This window comes from Melopsittacus undulatus, chromosome 5 (genome assembly GCF_012275295.1).
Source record: "Melopsittacus undulatus isolate bMelUnd1 chromosome 5, bMelUnd1.mat.Z, whole genome shotgun sequence".
In the NCBI taxonomy this organism is placed as follows: domain Eukaryota; kingdom Metazoa; phylum Chordata; class Aves; order Psittaciformes; family Psittaculidae; genus Melopsittacus; species Melopsittacus undulatus.
This window is the reverse complement of record NC_047531.1, coordinates 53269547-53293920: the sequence shown is the minus strand read 5'-3', so window position 1 is coordinate 53293920 and position 24374 is coordinate 53269547. Positions and strand designations below refer to the sequence as shown.

At 39.2% G+C, this 24374-nt stretch overlaps 1 protein-coding gene across 1 annotated transcript; it reads left to right on the top strand.

Annotated features, from left to right (window-relative positions):
* The first annotated feature begins 5438 nt into the window (after window positions 1-5438).
* Window positions 5439-22806, top strand: CHRM2 (cholinergic receptor muscarinic 2). Its single transcript, XM_031051383.2, has 2 exons — window positions 5439-5520; window positions 21190-22806. Exon 2 carries the CDS (start codon window positions 21229-21231, stop codon window positions 22627-22629), a length of 1401 nt encoding a protein of 466 aa, XP_030907243.1. The 5' UTR covers window positions 5439-5520; window positions 21190-21228; the 3' UTR covers window positions 22630-22806.
* Window positions 22807-24374: the final 1568 nt, after the last annotated feature.

Genomic DNA, 24374 nt, shown 5'->3' with positions numbered 1-24374 from the left:
GAATCATATAAGCACAGAAGCATGGTTCAGATGGAAGGAACCTCAGGAGGTCTCCACTCAACATCCTACACAAAGCAGGATCAGTATTAAGCTCAGACCAGGTTGCCCATGGTTTTAAACATTGAGTCTTGAAAAACTCCAAGGATGGAGTCTGTACACTATATCTGGGCAACTGGTCCACTGCTTTGCTGTCCTCATGGTGAAGGAATTTTTCCCTAAATCCCATCAAAACATTATGTCTGTTTCTTTCATCCTCCTACCACACAACACTACAAAGAGACTGGCTCCACCTTCTCGGTAGCTTCCCTGTAGGCAGGTATTGGCAGGCTGCTACCAGGTAGCTCAAAAGACATCTCTCCTTCAGGCTAAAGAAAACCCTTTCCCTCAAACGTCCCTCACAGGTCACGTACTTCAGGTTATCGAATAATATGTCCTCTGTGACTGATATTGGACATATGGCTTGCTCTCAAACTGCTTTCCAAGATGGATCAGTCAGTGGGCAAAAGCATTTTTTAATTCAAAATCTCTGCTAGATTATAGATGCTTCTGATGTGCTGGACATGACCCTCCCTGGGCATACCTTCTGTCTCATGGCTGATGTGAAATGAGGAGATATGCAAAGCCCCTCTCCATGTATGACAGCCACTGCCACCACAGTGGTAACACTTGGGAGAATAAGGGAGAATACAATTTGAGAATCAGCATCTCCCAATGGTCATTCTTATCCCCAGTCTTGCAGGCAGAGCTGCCCCTGGGAATACTGCATCACTTCTGCCACACTGTATGGTTTCAGTAACTGAACTGAAAGAACCAATCTTCCATCCAAAAGCTCTCTTGGAAATTTCCTGTAGCCCCCATTGATTTCCTTAAGAGGGAAACATACATATATAGCATTGCCTTTTGCTTTTCCTTTTACCCAGAGAAGACTTTAATCAGTGCCCTTTGTGTTAAACCATTAGATGTGGCCACCTGTGGTACCTTGAAGTTATTCACATTTTTAAGTGTTTTTAAATGTTGGGTCTAAGCCACCCAGAGTTTTTCCAGCAGGGGGGAAAAACTCAGTTGCCTGGATGCTTTTCCATTACCTTATACCACAGGAGTGGCATAAAGCTGCTAAAGAAAATTCTGAATCTAGTGCTCATGTTTCTACTACAGGGAACAGTTTTTCCTTTTTAGGAGGTGGGAGAGCAAATGTGGGGGAGTTCAATTTGCTTCCTGATATTTATTTATTCTTCTGTCTATTCACTCAGCATCAAGAGATGAGTAAAAATGGTAATGGTTTGGATCCTTTTTGTTTTATTCAGAGAAACACTTGCCCATGGCAGTCATATTATTTCTTTCCCCTCCTTCTGTCTGCAGTATGATGACCTCATCTTTGCCAGGACCTCCTCCATCCCATCCCACTGCAGCTATTTCCATAGTTTTAATTTCCAGTTTATAATGAAATGTCTGTTATCCCCAGCTCCTCCACAGAACAGGTGAATCACAAAGATGAGATTTTATTCCTTAGTTGTTTTGCTGCTTGTGTCTGTTCATGAAACTATTATTATGATCTTTGTTATGGTGTTTTTTCCTAGTCTCTGTCATTTCCAAGGTGTTCTTATCAGTTAAGGATTCAATGTTACTTTATGAACTTAAAATTGTTATACACATAGATATCCATTTAGCCATAAACATAATGTGTTGAGCAAACTGCAGCAGAGGCTTAAAAGCAGGGAAGCATTGTAGAGTAAATACATCTGGAAAAAATGTATGTGAAGAAGACTGCGTCCACACCTCTGGGATACTCAGAAGCACACCAGGCACCAACCCTGAGCCCAATGTTATACTTTGCAGAACTGGTTTGCAATAAGTTGTTTGTGCCAACTGCCTGGCTACAGTCAAAGGTAGTTTCACATGACCCTGTGCTAAAAAAAGGGAAAGCACTGTCCTTCAGAAGGAGGAAATGTGTGGCTGGGCACTCAGAATGTTACAAAAGTGCACTGAAGAACAAGAGTTTTCTCCCAGGTGATGAACAGCAAGCATGATCCCAGGACAGTTTACATCAGGGAACAGAAGAATATAGTTCTAGGTCCAATAAAACAATGAAGTTGGACTAGTCCCCAGACACCAATCTGGGTTTTCCCTTTTTGTGCAGAAAAGTCCTGAACCTACCAAAAGCAACAGAAGTTTTGCCATTGGCATACACGGGACTTTCGACCTACTGATTTTTTTTTTTTTCAGAGCAAATTACCATGAGATTTCAGACTCTGAAGTTCAAGATTAGATGAGTAATGTGGCTTATACGGTAGACCTTTGCTTTCAGTGTTCTACAAGTCAGGCTTCCTCTGCTAATGTCGATGTCTGAAAATTCACAACCCACTTAATGAAATTTCTGCAGTATTCTCCCAGTAGTTGTTTTCATAGACAATCTGATATCTAATCATTTTTAAGAATATAAACCTGCACAAAAGTAGAAAGTTTGCAGAGCAGATGAAGTGAATCTACACAAGCAAATATCTGTACATTTTTGTAATGAGTAGGTAGCTTTATTAGCTGTGGAGGGAGCTCAGATTAATTTTGTGAATCTCAAAACCAAACAGTATATAGGAATAGACATCAGAGGCACTGCACATTCAAAGGTTGTGTGCTTTCTGACAGAAACACTGCTTATTGTTGATTAGCTCATATAATTTGGATTACTCTGGATTTACTGTCTTTTATCTAATACAGTTCTGTCCAAAACCCTTATGTACACCATGACAAGAAGACAGATGAACACAAGAAAATGCAATGCAGATCAACTACATCAAGAAATATATCAATAAAGAACAAAAATGACATGAAATAAAACTACAGCAGAACATAAATATGCATTCCATACATACATACACAGAGAAAGAGAGATTATGCTCTGCAGGCATTATGGGATTTTGATTTTCTATATGTTGCAGAGAGATTCCTTTGAAGCAAATGGGAAAAAAATAGTTGTTTGAATAGTGATTAGCCCTGAAAACCTTTTGTATTTTCTGGAGTAGCTACTGTTACTGTTTGTGATGTAACAAGTCCCTGAATAAAAATAGGAAGACAAAAGGAGATAACTGAGACAACATAGTAGGGATAAAGCTTTCGGGTTCAGGCTGCAAGAGAAAGGAGGAAAGGAAGGTAAACACACAAGTCCCTTCCTTAAAAGGAAGGAGACAATATTGAATAAGGATGGTGTCAGCTGAGCTGAGTAAGATTGGATATGCAATGCACAAGACAACGTTCCTGCTGTGTGAAAGATCATATGCCAGAGATATCTAACACTGGCATGCATTAGCTTTATATTCACAGACTTCCTACATGCATCCTGTGAGAGATGAAGTGCAGAGGTATCTTCTGAATGTTCTCAAAGTATCAGGAAAAAGGCTGTGCTGTTTCTTTGGCTGTGCTGGTTGCGTTATACTAAACGTTCCTCACAGGTGCTTATTTAAATTTGCCTATTCTGTCCAGCCAATATATTTGCCACAGTGAAAATAGGAAGTGAGGGAAATCTTGGAGAGAAACTGTTGCCCAATATTAGTAATAAAGTAATAATGTTACCCAATATTAGTAATAAAGTCTACTCTGCTAAAAGTATTGAATAAACAAGTAATGGATGCTTCCAAGAACTGCAATTAAACTTACTCTGGGAGAGGTGTATTTTCAGGTCTGATCTTGAGACCAGAATACCTCCCCATATACCTTTGCTATGTGTTTAGGATTTGCCTGTTATAAACATAAATATTCCTTGATTGATACCCTAGTTACAGCTGAAGGCTTCAGACAGGGTAAGGAACCTGCTGTGTTGGACACTGCCCAGATGCTCTAGAAAAAAATCCTAGCTGAAATGTATTCCTAAATTCTGTATGGTGGGTCACCACACTATGCTTAGTTCAAATTAACATATCAAGAGGTAACAGTTCCTAAAGGAAGCAGTTTGCCAGCAGATGACCATTATCCTCAAAGATGGACAAATGCCCGATATCCCCAGACACCCTGCTCATGCCAAGGGGGATGAGACATAAGCTTTTAAGCTCAATGGATAGGACAGAGAAGCCTGTTTGGTTACTGAGTTCCTTCCCCAGCTCTCCGAGTTACAGAGTATACAAGGAGAAAATACAAGATGTGAAGCACTTCCATATCTGCAGTCCCCAGCTCTTCCCAGAGCTCAGCTGGTGATGGGAGGCTCTGCCTGTGCTGGAGGTAGGGGAGATGGATGTCACTTCAGTGTGATTTTTATGGAAATCAAGGAGAGGGCTTCTGAGTCACCGAGGCCCCTGCAGCATGCCTGCCAGGGACAGACTTTGTTAGGGCTCAGCCCTGGCAAGGGAAGCAGAAAGGACTCCTGTAAATAAGGAAATTTCACTAGTAAGTAGTTGCTTTGTGTCACCAGTTTCTCACTCTGAAGGAAATATCCCATTAGAGTCAAAACGGTGTTAACTACTCAGGTTGGGGAGGCAAAATCATGTGGGCTGATTCTCTCATAGCTAACAAAAGTATTTAGAGAAAAAAAATCACAAGAATTCAAAACATTTCTTAAGCCTCAATGCTTGTTTCAACCTGCGTGCGTAAGGAGAGACAAACAACCTTATTTATGGCAAGCTCTTACTCAGATGTTCTTTTGAAGCTGGAGAGAACTTTCATTTGCCTTTTTTCCCAAGAGGCTTTCCACAGTCCCTTTCTTGGGCTCTAAAGAGAAAGCTCCAAACTACGTCTTGGCTCTCCAGGAACAAGAAACGTCATATTCTCACGAGCAATCTTGAACTCATAGCCTTAAGAATGTCATAGCAATCAATTGCTTTTCGAAAGTGAAGCATTAAACTTTTTGGCATTCCCCATTAATAATAACTACCACTGTCAGTTTGCTTCTAAGTCTTTACACAACTTTCTCTTGAAAATAAAGTTCTAATTAAAGTTCTAATGAGCTTTCTTCTCAGAAAGAGAAAAAAAGGAGCACCTTTCATGCTTTCCTGTATAGAGCCTTTCAGAAAAAAATACTTTCGGCTCACTTACCCAGATTCAATCTTTACTTTAATAGACTGCAGCAAACACAGGCAGATCAAACCACTTTCTGACCAGAGAAGCACAATGTGCATCACAAGATTGCAAGAGAGAAAGTATGAAATCTATGAGCTTTCCCTCTTTTTACTACATTATTTTTATTCTCAGGCAAATACAGTACAGTCTTTGCATCAGAACATTCTGGATCACTATTTACTTAATTCTTTAATGTCACCCTGTTTCCTAGTACTGAAAAAATGGAAGGTATCACAAGCTATGTGCAGCTTGTTCATGACAAGTTTGCTAGAATGCTTGAAACTCAAATTTCTATTTGTGTTTGAAGTCCATGTGTATTTACATGGGAGTTTAAGGCATATTGTCTCAGCCTAGTTCAAGGTAAGTTGCATCAGTTTCTCACTATCTGGAGTTCTAAACCAGTCCATCAATGTAAAGCAACAAACCCTCTTCACCTGTGAAGACTACAAGGCAGCAAGAAGACATTGTCCCAGAAAACATGTAAGAGTTCAGTTCTTTCCATTTCTCTATCAAATTGACAGTTGGAAATAAGCATGAACTATGTAACTATGTTCCATTATAAAAAGACTGTGCTCAAGTACGGGGCATGAATTAAGTGTATCAGAAGGTGCTACTCTTAGCATGAGTAGATAGGAAAGACATTTGTCTTATTATCTGATATGATTGTATCATTTGGGAATGTCATTTTTTGCATGTTTGATCTACTTTGCACAAATTATGCAATTCAAATGTGCTATCTTTGATCTAAATGGATTATGAATTTGCAATACCTACATTGGAGGTAATGGAAGAAAGAATTAATACACTTCTGTGTAAGATGTAAGTAAGGAGTTGTCCTGTATTTTTCCACATCCTTTTCATTTTTTTGTCCTTTGACAGTTTCCAGCCTGTGTGGATATCCCTTGTGTCAGGTCTTAGAAACATAAGCAAGACTGTTGAAGGAAATGAAGCTGTGATGGTACCACTCTTCCCCTTCTTTTCTGTCTTACCAGATTGTTCCCAAGCCTCCACGGAGCCTTTCACTCCTGTATACTGATGTAAAGTCACAATGGCAACTGTTTTTAAAAACAGCAGAACCCCACAGTTCCCTCCTGAAACAAATAAAAAAATTTGGTGCTTGCTTTTGCAAACATTTGAGAAAGTGATATGGAAGTATAGATACTATACTGGTATAGTTTGTATCCTACATAGAATCCATATTAAATTAACTCCTGAGATTAATTTTCTGTTTGTCAAAACATAAATATTTAGACCTTCTGAAAGAATCATAGAATCATAGAATAGTTAGGATTGGAAAGGACCTTAAGATCATCTAGTTCTAACCCCCCTCACACTAAACCATGTCACCCAAGGCTCTGTCCAACCTGGCCTTGAACACTGACAGGGATGGAGCATTCACAACTTCCTTGGGCAACCCATTCCAGTGCTTCACCACCCTAACAGTAAAGAACTTTCTCCTTATACTCAAAATAAACTTCCCCTGTTTAACCCATTACCTCTTGTCCTATCACTATAGTCTCTAATGAAGTATGCCTCCTCAGCACCCTTATAGGCCCCCTTCAGATACTGGAAGGCTGCTATGAGGTCTCCATGCAGCCTTCTCTTCTCCAGGCTGAACAGCCCCAACTTTCTCAGCCTGTCTTCATACATGAGGTGCTCCAGTCCCCTGATCATCCTCGTGGCCCTCCTCTGGACTTGTTCCAACAGTTCCATGTCCTTTTTATGTTGAGGACACCAGAACTGCACACAATACTCCAGGTGAGGTCTCATGAGAGCAAAGTAGAGGGGCAGGATCATCTCCTTCGACATGCTGGTCACACTCCTTTTGATGTTGCCCACAATACAGTTGGCTTCCTGGGCTGAAAGCACACACTGCTGGCTTATGTTCGGTTCCTAATCAACAAGCTCATGTTCAGGAACCAACACCCCCAAAGTCCTTCTCCACAGGGCTGCTCTGAATCTCTTCTCTGCCCATCCTGTAGCTGTGCCTGGGATTGCTTCGACCCAGGTGTAGGACCTTGCACTTGGCATTGTTAAACTTCATAGTTTAGTCTCTTCTCAAGACAATGTGACACATCCCTGATTAGTTAATGAGATTTTTACTATATGAGTTATCAGAAGTCTTTTCATTTAGATGCAGAGCCATAATCTATTCAGGTTTGAAATGTTTCTAATATCTGGTGGAGTGAAGGAGAAAGCACACTGTGCCTTAAATTGCATGGTCTGAGATACGGAATTCTCAGACAGTTAAGAAGAGAATAAATGATGCTGTCAGTGGTATGGTGTGTTTGGTGGCATTTGCTTAGGATAACCAACATCACTATGAGTTGATATAAAATTGTTACAGATTTCTTCAAAGAGAGATGACTGACATTTTTAAATGCTCATTTGCAAAGTCATAAATATAAAGAAGTGGATAATTAAATTTAAAGGGCATTTTCCAAGCATAACATTAGAAAGATTAGGAGGTTAAACTTTAACCTGACAGTAAATCCCTCCATTATGTTTTCCTGCAAACAAGAATGTCTGCACTTTAACTATTCAGTGCCATTCAGTGCATCAAACATTCAATGTGAGTGCATTGCATGTCACATACTAGAACAAAAAGATATATATTAACTCATTAAAAATGTAAAAAAAAAAACCAATCCAAAACTAATTTTAATCCTAATTTACATAGTGTTTTAGCCCTTCCCAAAAAAAGAATTACACTGTAGATACTTCATAAAAGTCATTCAGGACTTCACATATGTGGAGAACATTGATGTTATGGGTAACATGTTTAGAACTATAAAATGGACTGAAATTAGAACTGAACCTCATTTACACTAAGAAACAAGAGAAAATGAAACTTAAACAGCAGAGGTTTAGATTGGATATAAGGAAGAAATTCTTTACTGTTAGGGTGGTGAGGTACTGGAATGGGTTGCCCAGGGAGGATGTGCATGCTCCATCCCTGGTAGTATTCAAGGCCAGGTTGGATGAAGCCTTGGGTGATATGGTTTAGTGTGAGGTGTTCCTGCCCATGGCAGGGGGGTTGGAACTAGATGATCTTAAGGTTCTTTCCAACCCTAACTATTCTATGATTCTATCATTCTATGTTATCTTAGTGATGTTGCCTAAAGCCTGAAAGGGCACTGCCAACCCTGAGTTTTTCTTACTTTATGACTAGATATGCAGCAAGGAGCACTGCCTGCTTTTGTATGTGCTACAATTGCAAGTCCTGTTATGAAAAAGTCTGAGAGTAACCAACTTGGACATCATTCCAGCTTGACCCAAGGAGCCTGCTTAGAGAGAGAAAGTTGCTTGCCTGCCGTTTGACAAGTCCACTCTAAGATAACAGCATCTGGATTGGGATCACACAGCTGTTTTCTTACTGACAATTTTCTTATGGTCTTTATAAAGTAAGAAGTAAAACTAACCCACTGAGAAGCAGTTATTCCAAAGTATCTTAAGCCTATTATATCATAAGCAGGAAAAAAAGGGACAGGCAGACAATCTTTCTCTTATTTTTTTTCTTCTCTTTTTTTCCTCCAAACATTTCCTTTCAGATGTCCCTTTGAAGTCACAGGCTTATAGTGTGAGTGACTGAGAGCAAGGAGCTGTGAAATGTGCCTTTGAGCCATGTACTTCTCAAAGAATATCACAAGGCATATATGACTGGGGTACAAGACATCTGCAAATCAGCGTGGCATTATGGAGGCTTTGTTCAGCCTCAAACTCTGGGATCTTCAGAGAATCAAAAACTTCAGCAAGGAAAAATCATTTTCTTGTCCTCATTCCACCTTCCTATTTTTGGGGGTCTCTCATGTGCAATGACTGTGTTAGTGTAATTTGCTTATGAAGAAGTAATTGAACATACACATAAATTCCATACATAATTCTTACATGTGCATACATTAGGTATAGATTCCATTTTCTGTTCAGTTCAGCCTTGCTATTGCTTATTGCTATACATTTTCCTGTTGTTAGAAATATACTGTCACTTCTCTGCTGTTGTAAGTCCATCCCTTCAAACTACCCTCACAATACACCACTTCTTATGCTTACTAAAACAATTCCTGTTCAGATGGATCTGTTTTACTTCTTAATCAAACACACAGGTTGGCAGAACATCTCAGTTCGGGTTACATCTCCTGATTATCCACTCAGGGGTGTTCTGCATTTCTCATTCAAAAACATTTTCATTACTTCTATTACATAAAGGGTATTATAAAAGGATACTCTACTCCACTGACAATTCTCAAACAGGGAGCAAAACTGGTTCACATGGTTTTGGAACAGTCGATACTGATGTATCAGGTTTTTACAAACTTCAAAGAAAATCAGATGAAAGCTAAGACTATTTCTGTAAGTTGTTTGGTAGAGCCACTGATCAGCCTCACTCAATAATCATCTCAAGTGGGAGGGTAGCACGGTAGTGTGTCATGACAGCTTTGCTTCCTGCTAGACCTGCCAGGAGTTTTATATGAGACTGCATGAATCTTTTTTTATTTCCTGCAGTTTAAAGTGCTCAGAGGAAAGAGAGCTGAGCACTGCTAACAAAGGGAGTAACTGTTAGACCAGAAGATGAGAGAAACAACACAGTGTAAGGTGTGGAAATGATAGCCAGAAGACTGACCTGAACAACAGAGAGGTGGAGAACAAGATGAGAAAGACCAGAGAAGCTGAAGGGTAACAATGTGCTGCAATAGGCAGCAAGGAAAAATGTGAAGGGAATGAATGGGAAAAATGATGTGGGTCTGTCTCATACCCACTGCTTACAGATCAGATAGTGCCTCTCCCTGAAGCAGAGCTTCTGCAAAGACCTGAGAAAGGAGTGTCACTGTTGAGGATGTGAGGCATCACTCAATAGTATAACCAGGAACGGGGCAAAAAGATACTATGACAGCTCAAATACCCTGGATGTGACTTTACAGACAGCTGTGGCTGTTCCACAGACCTGAGCTGCACCTCTGGCAGTTCAGCTGAGATGGCAGGGATGTGGTGTGCTGGACACCAAGACCTAGGGTCCCCAGAGCTCAGTCACAGTTTCACTTCATTGCTTACTTTATGTGATTTCTTTCCATTTGTGCTCTTTTTTCCATTTTACCTTCCCCAGGGATCAGAGGGAGAAATATAGAAACTCTTCAAAAAAATCCAGCCTTACCTGGAGATAAACATATTAATCCTATTTGATTATCTAAATCTCATACTGTTTGGAGACAGATCCATCACAGAATGACTGCTAATGGTCTCAGACAAAAGGTCATGGTTTTGCTTCAGAACTGAGCAAGAAAAGAATAATAAGGCAAGGGGAAATAAGTTAATGTCCACAACATAGATAATACCTTAGGAAACAACAAAAGCAATCTACCAGGGGAAAAAATAATCTCTACAGGAAAGCTGAATACACTGGAATTCCTATTTAGATAGAAAAAAGGGTAACTTTCAGAAAAAAATAATTTCCAGCCTCATTTCCAAAGAGGGTATGGAGGCCAAGTCCCACTGAATGGCAGCAGGATTTAAGAAATTAAATGTTTGAATTGCTATTGGAAGTGAGATTTCAGATCTTCAAGCCACTTTAGTGTTTTGACAATGCTGCTCAAAGTGCAAATGGTGAAGGAATACTAACCAACGTCTCTGTGGGCTCGTATGGGATAATGCAAACAGGTGCTAGAACCAGGGACAGTGAGGAATTTCTACTGAAAACAGGTAATAAGGGATGACAATTCAAAGACACCAGGTGAATGCTTTTTCAGAACTCTGTTTCTCTTGCACTCTTTCTTGCTTTCTCCTCATTAACTTTGCTTTGCATTCTTTTCTCAGTCTTGTCCCATTTCTTTCCTCTTGCTTCAGCTCATTTATTATTTTCTCTCTTCTCTTGCACTACACCTCTCATATGTCTTTCTTCAGCAGGCACTGGTGCCCATCAGATAGGTTTGTGTTGCATGGAGGCACATTGCAATGCAGCAATCGCTGCCGAGTGATTCTGCTGCTGTTGAATGGCACAGTGGGAGGGATCTCATCTCAGAGAGAACACCCCAGGGACTTAGCAGTTTGATGGAGGAGATTATTCCCTAGGTACATTACTTGATAGTGTTCTTATCTAGGTAGTATTTCACATCCTTGCTTTACCAATTCCTTACCAATTCAAAGAGTTGTTAAGTAAAGATGGGATTAAATGGAGAGAACTGGACCATGCAGGCAACACTGCAGAAGGTGAGAGTAAAGTGAAACCTCAGGAAACAAAATAAATTAATTAATGGTCTTTTTAATTCTCAGACATATTTGCTGTGGAAAGGTTGTCTGAGATGAGGAAATAGAAATGGCAAACTTACAGACAATGACAGATAAGCCTGGCAAAGGAAGAGAGAGAGTAATCTATAGCATGATTATGGAATTTCTGGATATTAAAAAAACAGTTTGAAATCCTCAATACCAGAAATGGGTATGTTCATTCAAGTGAAGTAATTCTAACAATGGTATTGGTGAAGCTGATGTGGTGTTTCTGCCATGACATGAAAGAGGTTCCCATGCAGTAAATATAATAACATAGTCTCCAGAAGCCTGAATTTTAAAATCAGCCTACCTGTCTCTATCTGTATCAAAAGCCTTTCTTCCCTTTTAAAAAAAACAAAACCCCCAAAAACAAAACCAAACCAAAATCAACCCAAAACTTATCTTCAAATTAGAATGAAACACACAAGGGAGATCTAGTATATTGATCACCATTGCCCTGTGAAAGCTTTGTATCTCACAGGCTTCCTTGCTAAAGTGACAAGACCAGTTTGTGAAACCCTGTGTGGGATAGCAGTATTTTCTTTACACACTGGTGTACAAGGATTTTCTGTGACAGGGGCATAAAGTTTTGTGTTTAATCATCACAGCAAACTGTCTCCCATGAGGAAGAAGCTGAGCTGAAACCTTTACACCCAGGGACTATGTTCAGTGTAGCCTTTTCATGCCTCAGAGTGCAGACCTATGCATACAAAAATGCCTGCTCTTCTCTATCTTGTGTTGATTAATGCCCTTCAAGCTTTTAACAGTTTTGGCTTCAAATAATCCCATTCAACACTTCGGAAACTTTGCATTTCAAATGTTCAATTATTTTCTTTTTCAAGCATGCAAGAGAGGTCAAAGTTTGCTGTGAACTACCTTTGCAATGTCACTTTAAAAATCAAAATGAGCAGAGAGCCTGAGAATATTTGCTTATGCATTTTGGGTTCCTGGCCCAGTGATGCTGGATGTATTTTTAACAGGAGGTACATGGTCAGAGACAAGTTGCCCAGTTTCTATTAAGTTAACCTTGTTAAACATTACATTATTGTTTAACATAGTATAGGGGTTTCTCTTAATGCCATGGAGAATCATTAATATACAAAAGTAAGGTATTTTACCTTAAGTGTAACTGCAGTGTGCTGAGACCAATATCTGGAGTCATGCATCAGAGACAGAATTAGCCATGGATTTCTTAAACCTGTAGTGGATTAAAAATGCAATTAGCCTGCAACTATGATCTGCATAATTAAAGTCAGTAGCAGTCATTTAGTGAAACATAACACAGTCAGAGACTTAGCCTATAATAACATAGTAACTGAGCATAAATGCTGCAGAAAAAAAATGCTAAATAAATATTTCATTCCTTTGGCAAAGAATATGTAATATTTGAGGTTCTCTGTCCACAAAAAGGAAGATTATCTTACAGGCTCACTGTAAATATTCATAGCTGTGATCAACATGCTTATAATTAGCTCTAACAAACACTTCAATTGAGATTTTCAAACATTTTATAAGCATTTTGTTAAGTAACGTTAGCATCTGTTCATCTTTCCCAAGCTTCTTTCAGACTGTGGAATGGGCTTAGAAATATGAATTCTGGTTTGGGAATTAAGTTGCCATTCGTTTCTGGTAAGGTAAAAAAGTAATTTCACTATCTTCCACTATCACTGCCTTAAATACAGTCTACAGAAATGCAGGCATAAAAAATGGTTTATCTGCCCTCTTAGAAACAGGTTTGAACAGGTTCAATATACGCTTATATTCTTGCATTCATTTTATATCTGAGTCAGCTTTCTCCTCTGTGCTTCTAATCTACATCTTAGGTAAGCTGTTAAGTAAGATGGAAGATGTGCAAAAACCCCCATGGTTAATGGACACAGAAGCAGAACGAACTAGATTTTCAAGCTCTTGAGAACTTCATGTAAAAGTTACCATGATGAACTTCACAAGAATTTTAAAAACATTTGCTGAGTAAAGAAACTGGGTACTTTCCAAAATAGGTTCAAGGATCACAAGTGAGTCTGCTGGATCATGAGTGAATAAGAAAATTACTAATGAAAGCAATGTACTGACACCATTTCCAACCAAGCAAAAAGGAAAGATTTTCTTTAAGTTTGGTAAGAGTCCTTTTGGGCCCTCAGAATGGTAATATTCCTGTCAGAGACACTATTGAGGGCTGCAAAATCTCTGATTAAGAGTGAGAGTTTTATCCAGAACCTCCATGATTAGAGGCGATTTGCAGAGATTCACTGAAATGTCACAGCATCTTTGCTGGACATACTGTCAGATTGAGGGGGTTAAACAGCAGTTCTTTGGGATACTCACCTGTACTATATTGTAGTTCTCTATTATTTTTATCACCAATATTGCATCAGACTTTGTCAAAGAAAAAAAACCTGAAAAACAAAACCAAACAAACAAAAAAAACCCCCGAAAAAAAAACCCAAACAAGCAAACAAGGAAAAAACCAACAAAGAAAAAAATTAAACCAAAAAAATGCAGGAAAAATGTGAGTTTGTTTTTTTGTTGAGTGACTTTTTTGTTTGTTTGTTTTGTTTTGCCTGGTTTTTTTAGATCTACATGTTTTACGTAAGAGATGTATTTCTGTTATGCATTACCTCCAGGTATTTAGAATAAACTGTGAACTGGTTTCAGTCTACCTTCGGAACCCTCTCCTCTTTCACTAGCTTTGCTGCTTGTCACCCAGGGACTTTGAGTAGCTCTCTTGAGGTTTTTCTATTTAATAACACAGGCATGATAGCTGATAATGAAGTACTGTGCCTCCAGCTTGTGCTGGGCTGCAGAGGGATTACTTACCTATCATGGCACTGTTCCTTCAGAGAATATACCCTAGAATCTAATGATCTTCAATTCAATCTTAAGAGAAGCTTAGACAACGGTTCTGCCAAGGCAACCTTCCTCATGGCTGATTACAAGTATAATTTTACTCTGAGTTCTCATATAAGTATTTTATCTAAAGTGCCTGAAGAAGACATAGTCAGATAACACTTGCCTTGTTAGGGTTGACTGGTGAGAGGAACTTCAAACTACCAGCAATGGCGGTGCAGCACAAAGAGAAGTGACTTACTGAAATCTCTCAACTTTGGTCTTCCTTTTCTAGCTAGCCTATAACCTCTGCAAATGCAAATCAACATAGGTCAACTGATGGAATGTGTATATGGCAGGAGCTAGTCTGCAGTTTTGCCACCCTTTAATGACACCAGCCACTCTTCTGAACCATTTACAGCCTACTCCGAAGCAACACTTTGAGTTGCATCATGCCTAGATTGGTAACTAAATATTGGTTACAGTGGATAAGCTCAGGCCTGGGCATGTGTGTCTGTGCAGTGGCTACCCCAGCATAATTATGCCTCAGTATTCAGACTGTTAGCTACAAATACACTGTAGTATATTGATTTAATAATGTATTCTGCAACTGTAATGGTTTCAGAATATCATAAAATTTTATCTATGCTCCTTAATTATAATAAAATATAAATTGTACTAAAATGCGGGGTCCATCTACCTGAGAGAAAAGTACCTAACTTTTCAACACATACTGAAGCCATACTGCTGGTGGAAATAACTGCTTGTGGTAACTGCCTTTCTGTGCCTCTAGGTGGAGATCCTACCCATTTAACTTAGACAACTGTGTGATGCTTCAATAAGAGCTCCATTTTACTTTTCGTAGTTCATAGACCAAATATTAGTTTGTTCTCTGATTTCTGAGTTGTAAATTCTCTTGATCACAGTAACTAGATTTGCAGAAGCTCTGACTTCACAGCTTACCTGAAAAAAAAAAAGGAAAAGAAATGCTATTCCTTTCTAGCTTTCCACAGCAAAAATGTCCTGCACTATTTGCTTTGCCCAAACCATAGTCCTAAAACCCTCTGCCTTTTCTATTGCCATTCTGCAAATTCCCTTCAGCACGTAAGCACCGCACACAGCTATGCATTGAGGTGCGCATAATTGCAGGTGGGATTCAGAAGGAATGATATGGGCTATTGCACTCAGTCATTTTTACCATACAGGTGACCTTATCATAAGCTTCCACCAGAGTGCAGGGGAAAACCTTGTCATAACTTCACCACAAGTCTTGACTATTTGCTTGATATTTTGGGACCAAGGGTTCTTCATATACAATCCGAGCAACCCTAGCAAGAGTAAGGACAAACATGAGTGAAAGTGTCTATCTCCTCTAGTACAGGAGATAAAAATCCCTTTTTGTGGATCAAAACCAGTTAGATAAAAACATGCTTACTAGCATATTTTTCAGGTTTGCCGAGCGCATTAAGATACAGAATTTAGCTTGTAATAGTGTCAGCTGCCTAAAGGCAGGATGCAAATTCTCTCTTGATTACACAGGTCCTGAAAAACAAAGCCATATCTGCAGCTAAAACTAACTTACAGAAAGAGAATTAAGTGCCCTAGTACCAGTGGGTGACTACCTGCATAACAATGGTAATAGTAGCAACAGTACCAATATAATAGAAATACATAATACCTTTGAGGGAAAATTGTTATTTTTTGTTTGTTTTTATTTCCCAAAACTAGGAAGATTACCGAGGAGGGTTTGTTTTGTTGGTTTTGTTTTGTTTTGCTTTGCTTTTTTTTTTTTTTCCTATACTGCCCATGCTTTTCCTTGTGTGACTTGAATACAAACCAGTTGGGCTCATGAAACTATATTTACCCATTTTAAACTATAAGAACAGGAGTAAGATGTAGTTAATAGCTCTACAAATCCTCAGACCCTAACAATAACATTGAGACAGCAATGGTGATGTCACTGCTGCCACCTACTCATGTACAGTTCTCTGCTGCTTTTGGGGTTATATTTTTATTTTTGCTTAATTTCAGTTGTTGTTAGTGGCACAGTGTTAATTAACTTTTGTTACTGCTCTACAACTCTGATCTACTTACTGTTTCAAGGTAGGGCAGAAGTTTTTTATTTTGCCCTTAGGTGTCCTTCACAATGAGATGGGGAAAAATAGACCTAGACAGGACCACAGAATATCTTTCTTTGTAGGACGTGTATTGATTAAGAAAAACAAAAATGAATGGAAATAAGAAGAATGGACCACAACAAGGCAGTGACACTCTGCAAAGGTGTTTCTAGTTTTAAATGGAATGCAGAAGATAACTCACAGGGTGAAGATTTTAGTCTTGTGGCATTAGGGAATTTTCTGAAATATATTTTTCACCAAAATCCCAGACTAGATCTATAATGTCTCTTAAAGTCTGTAATAAATTCTGATGGATGTGCCTTGTGTATCTGCCATGGGCTTAGTGGTTTTGTTTCTCTTTTTTTCTTTTTTTCCACACTGTGGCTTTAAATGGTGCCAGGAAGGAATTTTAGAATCAAAGCCAGTGCCGTAAGGAGCAAAATCAGTTCAGGGAAAAAAAATAAAATATTGCTACAGCAAAAATCAAATCCATTTTACACAAGTTTGGACTGAAGAGGAACTGGATCAAAGAGGAGAAGTTTAAAAGGTATATTTTGCTGTTCTTTGAGAGACGAATGCTGAAAAGTGCTCAGAGTAGCAATGCACATAGGTTCCTGGGTAATAACATTTAAATCACAAATGTTACTTTCAGGTACAGATCCTTTGTTACCTCTTTCATGCCCTGACCTTTATATGGTTTCAGAGAATTCAAAGAAGCCATTAAATCCTGACCATATTAAACTTGGAAATATGCACAATACAGAGGAGAGATTTGTCTAATAAAGTTTGACAGGCATGGCATATCAACTATTTTTTTCAATATACACAACATGTTTATAGTCTGTTTTGTGACAGATGTTGGAGATGTATCCCTAATTTAAAGTTACAAAGCTTGTTACAAGATTCATTTGCACTAAAGGGATGGAGTTCTGTCAAGGCAAGTTGAAAGCACAGCCAGAAGAATATAATATCTAAGTACCTCCCATCTCTTCTCCTTGCCCTCCTGTTTCTGCAGGCCTCCTCCTCAGGGTCTGCAATGGAATAAGAGCAATACACTCAACAGCATCATTTTGCTTCTTTATACTCACTGTGGTTCACTTTTACAATGAACCAGCTTAAAGACTTCACCCGTTAGACCTCTGTTTTGCTGTTCCAAGCAACTGCTAGGGAGATAAATGAGGAAAAGGACTGTGGCTGCCAGCATGTTCTGTGAAGGTTTATTCCAGTCTGTGACAGCCTGGACTGTGTTACACTTTATGAGTGGTAATGGGGGTCCAGGTTAATCCACTCGTGCCCAGCTTCTACCTGTCTACCACTCACTGCAAAAGGACTTTAGATCACACCAGGTCAAAAGTGCACATACCACGTCACCTACCCAATCCCCCAGTTCTTCCCCAACCCTGTGTCTAGTTGAGAGAAAGGAAGTGAATGACTTTCAGTACTGAATTCTTTAGAGGGGATAAACTATTGCACTGGAAATGTTTCCCAACTACATAGCAAACATCAAACAATGAATTCTGCTATATGTGGATTTCTTGGCTTTGGACATTTTTCATACGGTGATTTTATTGTGTTTGCATTCCATAAAGTCATGTATTTTAAAATGTATTTCAAAAAATGAACTTGTTTGGTTTTGAGGTCACAGGAGAAATTTCTTGCCTTTTCTGGGTATTCTCTGTTTAGCAAGAAAGCTGTTAGTATAGAAGGATAAATTATGGTAGCCCACAGGAGTCAGTGTCATATTGTGCAACTCACACAAACACCCATGGGCTTGCGGAGGAGAGCTCTGTTTGCTCAAGAATAAGATCTGGTATTTCTCATAGCGGGAGGTCATATTACCTTAAAATGCCTCTGCTCCGTAGATCTGCCTGATGAATAACATCTGTTCCCATAACAACTGCCTTTCCAGTAGGAGAGATGGGCTCTGTGGCATGACAACAGCAAAAGTAGTCCACAGACAGCTCTGTATCAAGCAAGCAAGTGGCCACAGTAAGTAACAAGAGACCTCACTGCAGACCTGATTCACATCCTACTGGAAACATCAAGAAAGAGTCTGGCAGATTTCAGGGTGTCTTGGGTTAGAAAGCATCATAACCCTGTCTCTGCTCCTAGAATGGTAGTACTGTCAACAGTGATGATCTATGCTGTTGGAAATTATAGATTTCTCCAGCCCTATACCTTCTCAGCAACAAACAGCAAACCATGGTTCACTTTGTAATCATATGCATGCAAACAAAGGGAGAAAGTGAAACCAGGTAGGTTTCTCCATACTTAAAAAAGATGTAACTGTAATTTGCAGTCTCAGTCTACCAGCCTTCTCATGGCAGGAAAGTTTTGTGCAAAGAGAGATCACTGGGAAAGCAACTCCTCTGCTTTGCTTTCATTCAAAAGAAGACAGTGAAATCCTGTTCCACACAGGGAAAACCTATTCCTAACAGGTAAAATTAGCTTTTAACTTTCATCCAGCTCTTTTCATCTCAGGTAATAAAATCAAGGGGATTTATACTGAATTATCAATATTTCCACTGAAAGTGGGTAAAAAAATTCAGCTGAAAAGACATAGGAATAAATTTTGCTGGGAGAGAGTCATTTGGTTTCACAAGTATCAGGGTTTTAAAATACATTTTAGTTTTTCAGGGGAATGAAAACAAAACCTCTGAACATTTTGTCAAAATGAAATTGTAGGGAAACACTTCTTACCATAAAGCACAATTTTTTCAGCTCTGATCCTCTCTCACTCTCTTTGCATCCTACTTCCCCTCTCACTCTCTGTCACCAGAGGTAGCTGCAGAGCCCTGGATCACAAACTTTTTAGAGGAAATTGTTTTGAAATCAGTACATCTCAGTGAGTGCATTCTGTCAGGAATGTTCATAAACAATTCTGCTTAGGAAAAGTTCTTAACTTGTCCCAAAAAATCAATGTCTTACACATCTAAACAGATAGTCAGCTGCTCAGCTGCGAGGTTTTGGGTCAAAAACACACAATGAATAGCTGAAATTACAGTCCTATATATTACAGATGTCTGGGCTATTCTCCTATTTTTTCATGGAGTATAAATTCTGTTATATACCATTCAGCCTTTTCTTTCTATACAAATCACATATGTAATTAAAGCATTCATCCCCACAGTTTTGTTCTCTTGAATGTGATCCTAAGGAATTTAAGGATGTACCTGAGAATAGACAGTAGGGAAAAAATTTCAGTCTAGCCTTTATTTATTTCTATGAGCAAACAAATCTTGGCTGGTTTTAAAAGCAAAGGCAAATGCTTGAGCCCCACTTTCTGCCAGTTGTATTTCTTTAAGTATATTTATATTTAAGTATATATATACAAGATTACAGAGTTGCCTCAGACAGAAAACCTTTACCCTGGTATAGCATTTTGAGTTTTCTATGGAGACAGACTTGCTCATTTTTTCTTAGAGGTTAGAAGGGGTTTTGCTGTTGTGCTGACATTTTGCATCATCTTCTTCCTTTTTCATCTGAAAGAAAATATGCAATGCTGAAATAACAGTGAAAATACATTGCTCCATTTTAGTAACATGAATTGTATATGTTTGTGCATCAGCAGGTTAGTTCCAAGGGCCAGAGGAGGATTCCTTAATCCCTGATATATAGAGGAGCCAAACACAATGGATTTTTTTTTCTTTCTTTGATTGTGCCACCACTTTTAGAATCTCTATCCCAAGGAAGTCATGCCTTATGGGTGGGGGAAAAGGAGAATATTCCAATTATAAACAACCTAACTTCTCTGTCACATCTGGCCTTCATGCCTCAATAATCCCCTGAGCAGAGCTCATAAATAATGAGTGCTCAGAGACTGTCTGTACAATTCCAGTGCATTCTATTGAATTCCAGTGGATGCACAAAAAGATAGCATGTATCCTGAAGGCAAAAGCATGTGCTGTTTTCTTGGTCTTCTATCAAACGTATATTGCTAGTAGTTTAATCACTATTCATTGAGTCCTGATGGTACACTATAAAGGGCACAAAAAAATTGCTGTGCATAAACAGAACTGATTTGTAACTGTTTCTTTATCATTACCATGCTATCTATGTCAGAGCTTCTGTTGTAGCTTTATGTGATACAGCTAAAATATACTGTGATTTGAAAAAATATAGAAAAGTACAAACAAGCAAGCAGTCATCAAGAGGTAACCTCATCATGTTTAAAAAACCCAAACAACAACCTTTTTTTCAGGTACAAATAATCTAAAAGATGTAAAAAATAACCTTAATCTCACCTAAATGGAAAAGAATAGCCACATGCTCAACTTAGGCGAATTTACTAACTCAATGGACTTCAACAGACCTATCCTTTTCTCGTTTACTGGCAAGCTAATAACTTTAGATTCATGCAGTGCCAAAATCTTTGCAAGTGTTGAAAAAGAAAACTACATTGTAAGAAAATGAGAGGGAGACATAGTGCAAACTTGCTCCATCAGCCTCAGAAAAGCATACTCAGGTGGGATATGAAAGAAAGATGGAAAAGTAAGTCACCTTCACGTGATGTCTCCTGGTAAATCACATCTTCACCTCAGGTTGTAAACATGGCATACCCTCAGGACTGGACTTTCTTACTTGGAATAGGGTTTGTAATGGTCAAAGAGGCAAGAAAGAAAACAATATACATGTCTGGTTCCAAAAATTTCAAGTCTATATTAATTTTATAAGAGGACATAGAGAAAAATGCATCTGAGAACTTGAGAATCTAGATCTGGGTCAAATGCTTTGTCTTTGTCACATATTTAGAGGTACCCTCTTGGTATGTTCCTAAAGGGATATTATATGTTGTAAGCTGCTTTCATTAGCCAAAGTTGACTGGTCTTTCTAAACACATCTTCTACCTCTAAACTCTTTACAGGTGGTTTTTTAGAGATCCATTTCCTAAAGGCAGAGGGACTAATTCCATGATGGTATCTGTTTTGTTTTCTTTCCTCTGCAGGCTTAAGTGATAACTGGGTAACTTGTTAGCAGAACAGAAATGAATAACTCAACGTACATAAACTCTTCCACTGAAAATGTGATGGCTTTGGAGAGCCCCTATAAAACTGTAGAGGTGGTCTTTATTGTCCTGGTAGCAGGGTCTCTCAGCCTAGTCACCATAATTGGGAACATCCTGGTCATGGTGTCAATCAAAGTCAACAGGCACCTACAAACTGTCAATAACTATTTCCTGTTCAGCTTGGCCTGCGCTGACTTGATCATCGGCATCTTTTCAATGAACCTATACACCCTCTACACTGTGATAGGGTACTGGCCTTTGGGGCCTGTCGTGTGTGACCTCTGGCTGGCTCTTGACTATGTGGTCAGCAACGCCTCTGTAATGAACCTTCTCATTATCAGCTTTGACAGATACTTTTGTGTCACCAAGCCTCTGACCTACCCTGTGAAGCGGACCACTAAGATGGCAGGCATGATGATTGCAGCTGCGTGGGTGCTGTCCTTCATCCTGTGGGCCCCTGCAATTCTCTTCTGGCAGTTCATTGTGGGAGGAAGGACTGTCCCAGATGGGGATTGCTACATTCAGTTTTTTTCCAATGCTGCTGTCACTTTTGGTACTGCCATTGCAGCCTTCTATTTGCCTGTTATCATCATGACTGTCCTTTACTGGCAAATCTCTCAAGCCAGTAAGAGTCGAATAAAGAAAGGAAAAAAGGAAGCTGCCCAAAACCAAGGTACAGTTTCTCCCAGCCTTGTCCAAAGTAAAATAGTGAAACCAAACAATAACAACATCCCAGCCAGTGGTGATGGGTTGGAACATAGCAAAATTCAGAATGGAAAAGCCACTGGAGAGACTGTGACGGAGAACTGTGTGCAAGGGGAGGAGAAGGAGAGCTCTAACGACTCCACCTCTGTCAGCGTGGTCGCTTCCAACATGAAAGAAGATGAAGCCGCCAAAGATTCCAGCCAGGCTTCTGCCTCCCAAGACCATCTCAAAGTGGGAAACTCCAAGCTGACGTGCATCAGGATAGTCACCAAGTCCCAAAAGGGTGATTGCTGTGCTTCCACCAACACTACTGTGGAGATTGTAGGCACCAGCAGGGAGGAGAAGCAGAATAGCGTAGCCCGGAAAATCGTCAAGATGACAAAGCAACCAGCCAAAAAGAAACCACCTCCTTCTAGAGAGAAAAAAGTGACAAGGACTATTTTGGCCATCCTCCTGGCCTTCATCATCACCTGGACCCCATACAATGTGATGGTGCTCATCAACAGCTTCTGCACATCCTGCATCCCTGGTACTGTATGGACCATAGGCTATTGGCTCTGTTATATCAACAGTACCATCAACCCTGCTTGTTATGCCCTCTGCAATGCTACCTTCAAGAAGACCTTTAAGCACCTTCTTATGTGTCATTACAAGAATATAGGAGCTACAAGGTAAAAATAGTAATAAAATAATAATGGAAAGGATGAAGAAGTTCCAAATTAAATTAAAAAAACTCCAACCTCCAACTAGATAAATGCCATAGCACTTTACGCTCTTCTACAGAATGTGCAATCCAGGATGTTAGTGGAAATACTGACATGGAGCATCAGCTCCACTCCTGAGAACTACACTTAGAAACATTTTTTTAAATTATTGAAAACAAATCTTGTGGACATGGAGATGTTTGAAGAATTATTCAAGGATATGGACTGGAGGCACAGTTCCTTGCTTTGTGCAAGTATTCTGCAGAAGGGCTTTAGAGTCTACAATTTTGGGGCATTCTGTGTAAAATCCTTGTTCTTCTCTTCCTTTTTTTTTATTGTGTCTGTTTAGTATGTTTTCATCTGGGAAAAAAAAAAGAAATTTTAACAGCAACTGTATGGAAAAAGCATGGGAGTTTGGAAGATCATTACATATTTGAAATGAATCATGGTAGAAGTTTTCTAAATCTCAAAGTTGTCTAAAGCTTTTTTGCCACTGTCATGTAAGAACTTTAATGTTAGGTAAATCCTGATGAAAATTATGTTGTTTATGACACTATGACACTACCATTTCCAAAACTGCATCAGTTCTGAAATTGTACTTTTGCTTAATGTGTAATCATTGCCTAACCTGCTTAACTTATTCAAAGTCTGTTGCTTGCCGCAGTTTAAGGGGCATTTGTTCCTTGATTCCTTCATCCCCTCAAGATAAAAGCGAAGTCTTTTCCAGATAGCTACATCCCAAGGCTATTTCAGTTTCTATGTAAACCAAAGCTTTTGAGACAATTTTGTTCACTTTGTTTGTCATGTAACATCCACCAGTGCATCTGTCTCTTACTACCATCAGCGTTTTTTGCTTTTTGTACCTTACTTGTCCAGGGCATACAAACCGAATATCAAAAGAAGTCCTAAATTCAAAGATCTTGTCCAGTCAGCCACCATAACGGCCAAACAAAGGGCCTCAGCTAAAGAATAGAAGCAAAGTTCTTAGTAGAAAAATGGATGTTATAACCTTTCAAAGATAGATGTGCAGATGGAGAGGTATAATGAGGCTCCACAGAATTAATACTCAGTATTAGATGGTCATGGTCATTAATACTCAGTATTAGATGGTCATGGTCATTAATACTCAGTATTAGATGGTCATGCTCTTGACCAGTCAAAAAAGGATTCACATTCATTTATTGAAGAATAAATGGACTGATTTGCCCATATGGATCAAGCTCTGACTAAGCCCTTTGTGTGAACCTGGGTGTATGCTGGACAAGATGTTTACTTTGTGGAAAAGATTTTGGCTACATCTCCTTTTGTAGCAGCTGGGAGTAACATTTTGACTGTAAGCCAAGGGATAATGCTAATAAAAAGGCAGAGAGGAAAACAGTGATTACACAAAACCAGATACTGAAATAGTCTGGTTGGGGGGCTGGCAAAGATCAAGTTCAAATACTATCTGCTACTCCACACCAGCTCAAATTCCAATTCTTTCTGCCTGGCAAATATTTTACTATTTCAATATTTGATATTTAATGTAGCACAACTGAGCACTGTGTGGACAGGACAACAAAGTTTATCAGATTACTGAAAACAGCAATATTCTAGTTACCTCCTTCTTAGTAACCCTAACTTCAAGGCACTATGAAGGTACACATTCAGATTTTGTTACCCCAAAAAGTAGCTTGCTGCACAGTGTCCTGAGGGACTGTCTTCTGGAGTGAAAAC